The 7,500-nt window shown below is 44.3% G+C and overlaps 1 protein-coding gene across 3 annotated transcripts in view; it reads left to right on the top strand.

Annotated features, from left to right (window-relative positions):
* The window catches only part of LOC107573294 (NEDD4-like E3 ubiquitin-protein ligase WWP1), a 17,616-nt gene that overhangs the window by 6,440 nt on the left and 3,676 nt on the right, over positions 1 to 7,500 (top strand). For all 3 annotated transcript variants that reach the window (XM_016259725.1, XM_016259727.1, XM_016259726.1), the window contains exons 11-22: positions 445 to 619; positions 722 to 776; positions 860 to 944; positions 1,088 to 1,216; positions 1,895 to 1,967; positions 2,142 to 2,213; positions 2,292 to 2,380; positions 3,080 to 3,239; positions 3,687 to 3,820; positions 4,029 to 4,169; positions 4,249 to 4,369; positions 4,443 to 4,547. In XM_016259725.1, the coding sequence (XP_016115211.1) occupies positions 445 to 619; positions 722 to 776; positions 860 to 944; positions 1,088 to 1,216; positions 1,895 to 1,967; positions 2,142 to 2,213; positions 2,292 to 2,380; positions 3,080 to 3,239; positions 3,687 to 3,820; positions 4,029 to 4,169; positions 4,249 to 4,369; positions 4,443 to 4,547 (1,339 nt within the window). The remainder of the gene's footprint in view (positions 1 to 444; positions 620 to 721; positions 777 to 859; positions 945 to 1,087; positions 1,217 to 1,894; positions 1,968 to 2,141; positions 2,214 to 2,291; positions 2,381 to 3,079; positions 3,240 to 3,686; positions 3,821 to 4,028; positions 4,170 to 4,248; positions 4,370 to 4,442; positions 4,548 to 7,500) is intronic.

Here is a 7,500-nt window from a genome sequence, read left to right as displayed (position 1 = left end):
AATTACACAAAAACAGTGAATAACAGTGAATACAAAGTGAATTAAGCTGAAAAGCATAAATCTGTATTCAGATTCCAGAATGAGCATTTTGACGTCTGTAATGCATATGAGGCGTCTTTCTGAGGTCAGATGATTTGTGAATCTCGGTATGACGGCGCAGTGGCCTCACCGTTACAGTAGTTTATTATTGATCAACATGTCAAATGATCTGATCTGACACGGCAAGCGATGTGAGTTTGGGGCAGGAGTGATGGAGAAGTGTTCAGGAAACATGTTTAAAACATAATTATGATGTCCTTCTGCTAGAGAGTGCAGATTGATGTGCAGTGAGGATCTGCTACTCAGTTCAATAGAAATGAAGTGTTTGTTATTTGTACAGGTGTGTAGTGATGTTAGCAGTGTTGCTTGTCTGTGTTGATGACTGACTCTCGTCTCTGACTGTAGCTGGGAGCGGAGGGTGGATAACCGCGGCAGGATTTATTACGTGGATCATAACACGCGCACCACCACGTGGCAGCGGCCGACGATGGAGTCTGTGAGGAACTTTGAGCAGTGGCAGTCTCAGCGCAATCAGCTGCAGGGAGCCATGCACCAGTTCAACCAGAGATACCTCTACTCGGTACACTGATCATTGTGTCTGTGATCGTGATGAACTCGTTTACACAGTGATGCTCTCAGGGTTCAGCCGCACGCTCTGCTCAAGCTCTGTCTCTGTCTTCAGGCCTCCATGATGTCTGCTGAGAACGATCCTCTGGGGCCGCTGCCGCCAGGCTGGGGTAAGTTAGCGCTTCGCTGGGTCACACACACATGTGCTGTGTGTGTGTGTGTGACTGTGAGTGTGTTGTGTTCATGTTCTCAGAGCGCCGTGTCGACACCAACGATCGTGTCTACTTCGTCAATCACAGCACAAAGACGACGCAGTGGGAAGATCCACGAACACAAGGGTGAGTGAAGCTCCTCCAGTGACCTCTGTGACCTTCAGATCTCACTGTGTGACTCTCATTGCACGGGTGTGTGTGTGTCTCTGTGTGTGTGTGTGTGTGTGTGTACGTGTCTCTGTCTGTGTGTGTGTGTGTGTGTATATCAGGCTGCAGAACGAGGACCCGCTCCCCGAGGGCTGGGAGATTCGTTACACTCGTGAGGGAGTGCGCTACTTTGTGGATCATAACACACGCACCACGACCTTCAGTGACCCGCGGACGGGCAAATCTGCCGTGTGAGTCCATCAGTCCTGACAGTAGTTGTGTTTCCATCCAATGTTGCAAATATGCCATAAAACATTATTTTTTTTTATAACTTTCTTTCTATCACTGTTCTTCAAGCCTTCTCAGGTATTTTCATGATAATAAAGTATATTTATAATGATGATGTTTTTTTACAAATGCACATTATAAGTGACTCAAACTCATAGGGATTTCAGACAGAGCAGCACTTGCCACTGATCAAAGAGCCGTGCTTCACGCAGCCTTTGCAATATCATAATCGCACTAGACAGGTTGACAGGTTTATGTGAGATTTAGTGTTAAACATGATTTATCGCACAGCCCTAATTTTGATGATTGATTTAGACTCCGGTGTTTCAGAACGACTAAAACAACATTTGAGGTGCTGTGTGATAAGAGGCCCTTTGCTCAGTCCAGTTAACCAATCACAGCATCTCTTCCAAATTTTTGTTGTGCATCCAGAAATGTATTCACAGAACGTGTCTTGCTTGTCTTCTTTTTTGATAAAAAATTATCCACCTCAATTGTGCATTTGATTTTTATGCACATTTTAAGATTGAGATGCACATCGTGGCATTTCCAACATAAATAGATGGATGGAAACATATTGTCACTACAGGCACTGTGCTCTAATGTGTGTGTGTGTGTGTGTGTGTGTGTGTGTCGTGCAGCACTAAAGGTCCACAGATCGCGTACGAGCGAAGCTTCAGATGGAAACTGGCGCATTTCCGCTATTTGTGTCAGGTAATGCTCGCTCAGCTCTTCAACACGCATGAAACCCTGTGTGTGTGTGTGTGTGTGTGTGTGTGTGTGTGTGTGTGTGTGCGCGTGTGTGCGTGTGTGCGTGTGTGTGTGTGTGTGTGTGTGTGTGTGTGAGAGAGACAGTGTGTTTCAAACACTTTGTCTGTGTGTCTGCAGTCCAACGCTCTGGGCAGCCATGTGAAGATCACCGTGTCCCGACAGACGCTGTTTGAAGACTCGTTCCAGCAGGTCTGAGAAACACACAGCAGAAGCTCAGTCTGTTTCTGAATGTCTCATTTACTGGTTCTGTTTTCCTCATTACTGTAGATCATGAACTTTAAACCGTATGACCTGAGGAGACGTCTATACATTATCTTCAGAGGAGAGGAGGGACTGGACTACGGAGGCCTCGCTCGGTACGACACACACAGAGAAAACACACACACACACCCTAACACACACACACAGAGAAAACACACACACATGTGATCACACACACACACACACACTCAACACACACACACTCACATACACTCTCTCACACACACACAAACACGTGAACACACACACACCCTCATGAACACACACGTGAACCTGATTTACTTGCCTTCATGTGTCAGTGGTTTGAGAACAGTTTGCAAGAACTTTGTTGTTTGTGAATGTTGGCTCATCTCAGTTTAAAGTCTCTTAAAATTTATGAAAGTGCAAACATTAAGTAATTTAAAATTTTAGTAATTTATTGATTTAAAAAAATAATTTAAATGCAAAGAAAAAGAACAAAGAAAGGCAAACACTGATTCTCCATTCACATGAGAGAGATGATCATTTTGGCCAGCGACTTTGCCTTTTTTATCATCCCATATGAGAGACACATGCAGTGATTCTGTCTACTATTTCAACGTCATGACAATTTAGTCATCGTTTGCCAGCGGATACTGTTATAAAAAACAACATTGACAAATTCCCTTTTTTTCCAAAAACGGGCCACTTACGACTCATCTGAATCTGCTGGGTGTTTTTGTACCCTGCTTGGTGACAGTATGGGTTGATTGTTAGTAATGATGTCAGCCTGACGTGTGTGTTCATGTCGAGTGTGTGTGTGTGTGTGTGTGCAGGGAATGGTTCTTCCTTCTGTCTCACGAGGTGCTGAACCCCATGTACTGTCTGTTTGAATACGCCGGCAAGAGCAACTACTGTCTGCAGATCAACCCAGCATCCACCATCAACCCCGATCACCTGTCCTACTTCTGCTTCATCGGACGCTTCATTGCCATGGTAACTCACACACACACACACACACACTCACTCATATACACGCGCGCGCACACACACACTCATATACGCGCGCACACACACACGCGCTCTCACGCGCATACACACACACATACACGCGCGCACACACACACACACGCGCTCTCACACGCGCACACACACTCTCGCACGCACACACAGACACACGCTCTCACACACACGCTCACACACGCTCTCACACAGACACATGCGCACACACACACGCACACTTACACACACGCACACTTACACACACGCACACACACTCATGTACACAGACACGCTCACACACACACACAGACACGCTCACACACACACACACACACGCTCACACACACAGACACACACTCGGACACACAGACACACGCACTTGCACACACGCATCAGTGAATCTGAAGTCTGTAGACCTGTTGCTCATTTCTGGGTTTGCAGGCTCTCTTTCACGGGAAGTTCATCGACACCGGCTTCTCGTTGCCCTTCTACAAGCGCATGCTCAATAAGAAGCTGATCTTGAAGGATCTGGAGTCAATAGATCCTGAGTTCTATAACTCTCTCATCTGGATCAGGTGCGTCTGTCTGGTTATTGTAAACCATCCTGACCTTCTGAATGTGAAAAACGGCTAGCAAGTGCATCATACCGCTAGAGTTCCCCCGCTTCAGTTTTCATAAATCTATGACCTGGAATGATGATGTCAGAGGTCACCGTAAACGTTTCTATGGTCTGCTTTCAGAGATCAGGCCGGACTGATCGCTGCTCATGTGATTCATCCACAGAGACAACAACATCGAGGAGTGCGGCCTGGAGATGTACTTCTCAGTGGACATGGAGATCCTGGGCAAAATCACGTCACATGACCTGAAAGAAGACGGAGCTGATGTCCTGGTGACGGAGGAGAATAAAGAGGAGTATATTGGGTAAGAGCGCGGCCACTGCTGCCACACGAGCCGTTAGTGTCTCGTGTTCCTGTGACTGACGGTCTCTTCTGTCCCGCAGGCTGATGGCCGAGTGGAGGTTTTCTCGTGGCGTTGAGAGTCAGACCAAAGCGTTCCTGGACGGCTTCAACGAGGTGGTGCCGCTGCAGTGGCTGCAGTACTTTGATGAGAAGGAGCTGGAGGTGTGTTAGCGGTTTGTTTGAGCCGCCTGAACCCGTCTGAAGCTCTCGGTGACAGACGCTTCTGTGTTTGCAGGTGATGTTGTGTGGCATGCAGGAGGTGGATCTGCAGGACTGGCAGAGGAACACAGTCTATCGTCACTACACACGCAACAGCAAACAGATCATCTGGTTCTGGCAGGTGTGAGACGACATATTTATATTAATAAACCATATAATTCATAACAATGAGCCTTTAATTGCTTATAGCCTTTCAGCGCTCAAGCGCACACAGAGATTGCCACAGCGCACCGCAGAAGTAATGATTATGAATGTGTCAGGGAAAAACAGCAAGACTTAACATCATGATAAGTGATGTTATCACGGCTGCAGTGATGAAGTCGACGACGCTGACTCGTCTCCACAGTGCACATGCATGTTTCATACGGATTACATAATCTGAAAATATTTGTTTTCCATTTGAATTGGTTCATTTAAAAGTAGACACTTTGCTTTCTGTAGATGTATTTTCATCTCCGCGAGGCAAGCACAGAGTTTCGGTTCACTCAAGTTCACAGAGACCTAGATGAGAGAAAGTGCACCCTGTTTGCTCTCATTATTTTACCAAAGCACAAGGTTTTGTTATTGTGAGTGCCCACAAATAAAAGCAGACCTTTTACAGATTCAAAAGATGTATCACTCTGTATTTTAAGATAAATGCAAATGATCGCGTGCTTTCATTCAGCTTCCACACTCCGCACAAACACTTCAATAGCACTCGTTTCTAGGTTAGCGTTAAAGCGAGCGGCTGTGTAGTGATACTACTGTTTAGATGATATAAACCACATTTGAGGTCGATGAACGAAACAAATGTTTGCATGTCCAGACCGATGTATTAATTACCACACAGACCAGCTGTTAACTGACTAGAAGACTTCACCACTTTGTTTTTTTTATCCCTATGGCTAAACCACTAATAAAATATTGATTGACTTAGGCTACATTAGGGCTGAACGATTAATTGCGTTTGCGATAATATCGCGATATGGAAAATTTAGATTTTTCAATCGCAGAGGCTGCGATTACACGGTCACGTGACACGCGAGAGTAAAGAGGTGTGTTCAACTTGAAGATCAGATCGGTGAATGACAAGTACGGCGAGCGAGAGAAAGCATAAGGAGACATCCGCTCTCTTATAGCTCTCGCAGTGCTTTGATGACACACACCCATCGGTCTGAGCAGCGCTGCTTTAAGTCGAGCGTGGGCCATCAGCAGAAAAAGAAAAGAAATAAGTAACAGCCAAAGGACGTAACTTAGTATGGGAGATGGATCGGTTTGTGAAAAGCGAAGAGAAAAGCCATAGATGAAGTCGCACAGACCCAGGCAGCTGCTGGTCATTTAAAAGCTAAATACAGAAAATATAAAGAGGCATATCTTGCTCTCGGCTTCGCTCACCGTGTCTATACCGCACGCTACATTTGTGCATCGCGCCACAACAGCTCTACACTGGATGCAACAAAGAGACCGATGCAAATCATTTTAACCTTGGTTCGGTACGTCATAAATAGAACAAGGCATCAGTTTAATGTCGGGTTTTGTCACATCGCGCCGCATCCAGAGTACACAGCGTCACTGATTATAATGGTTCTACTGTATTTTTCCGCTCGTGTCCGGTGTAGACAGTGTTTAATGTCGTTGGTGAGGAAAGCCTGTGTGTGTACTATACCTTAGCGGACAGCATGAAACCCACAAAAAATAAATAAATAACAGAGAGAGAATAATAAGTTATTCTCTCTATGCAATTTTTCAATGTTTCAAGTGATGCAGGTGTTTTTTTCCCTGTAGGTTTTTTAAATTAAAAAAACAAATTTTTCATAATGTTTAGTGAAATTATTTCTGGGGTGGGATGCGGATTCGGGAAAGGTTTTTTTATAAGTTTAAAGGGGGGCGCAACCAAAAAAGTTTGAGCACCACTGGTCTAAAGTTAACAGAGTGTTTAAAAAGTGCAGTGCACATATTTACATATGTTTATTACAGTAACTAAAAGCGGTGTGGTAAAGCAACAGGTTTGTTTTTATATTTCTGCAATCTACTTTAGTTTGTGTGATTTGTTACTGACTTTCATATTAATGTTTACACCAGGCTAATTTGTCAGTGCTTTATGTTGTCATAATTATTACATGCTTTCAAGGTTGGAAGTTCAACAAATCAGTCAATGTACTGTGATTGAAGTTTAAAAAAAAAAAGTCATTCATATCTTCATGCATCACCTAATTTCATTGTAACATATAGGCCTGGCCTACAGAAAAGAACATTTGTTTAATCTATCTAATAGTGTGTTGGTCATACTATACAATGACTTATAGCTTGTCTTTGTTGAATAATACAGAACATAAAGAGCTTTAAATAAAAATTGCATATTAAATCGCAATCGCAATATTGGTAAAAAAAATCGCAATTAGATTATTTTCCAAAATCGTTCAGCCCTAGGCTACGTCCACACGAAGCCAGAGCTTTCCCTATCCGATCTTTTTTCCCCCCCCTTGTCTCAAGAAATATCTGCATCCACACGAAACCACAAAACCGACACAAAAAGATGTAGTATACATGCCAGCATGTGGCGCTGTAATTCTGCCACAGAGATACACTAAAAATAGAACGAACATGGAACAATACATTTATTAATTAGTGTTAATGTTAGTTAATAAAAACACAATCATTCAGTGTTTGTTCATGTTTTTGTTGCTGTTATGTGATGTAGCGGCGTCTGACTAGGGGTGAGACAAGGGCTGATGACGTCATCGTTTCAGAAAATATACGGATTCACTGTCCACACGAAAATGCAAGGGTGTCGCTTTGAGATTTATTCACTCTAGGACCCGGTTTAAAAAAATACCGGTTTCACTCTCCCAAAACGCCGGATCCGTAGAGATAGTCCTCACTGCAGAACACAAGCTACAGGGGGCGAGGTTGGATCCAGATCCAACTCCTCTCACCTTACATATACCTAAACCTACCCGCCTCCACCCCCTGATCCCTAAACCTACCCATCTCAACGCTTAAACCTACCCGTCTCCACCACCTGATCCATAAACTCACCCATCTCCACCCCCTGATCCCTAAACTCACCCGTCTCCACCACCTGATCCCTAAAC

The sequence above is a fragment of the Sinocyclocheilus grahami genome, unplaced genomic scaffold (assembly GCF_001515645.1).
Source record: "Sinocyclocheilus grahami isolate Dianchi unplaced genomic scaffold, SAMN03320097.WGS_v1.1 scaffold1913.1, whole genome shotgun sequence".
Classification (NCBI taxonomy): Eukaryota; Metazoa; Chordata; class Actinopteri; order Cypriniformes; family Cyprinidae; genus Sinocyclocheilus; species Sinocyclocheilus grahami.
Note: the sequence above shows the minus strand (reverse complement) of the source record. Positions and strands in the feature narration are given on the sequence as shown.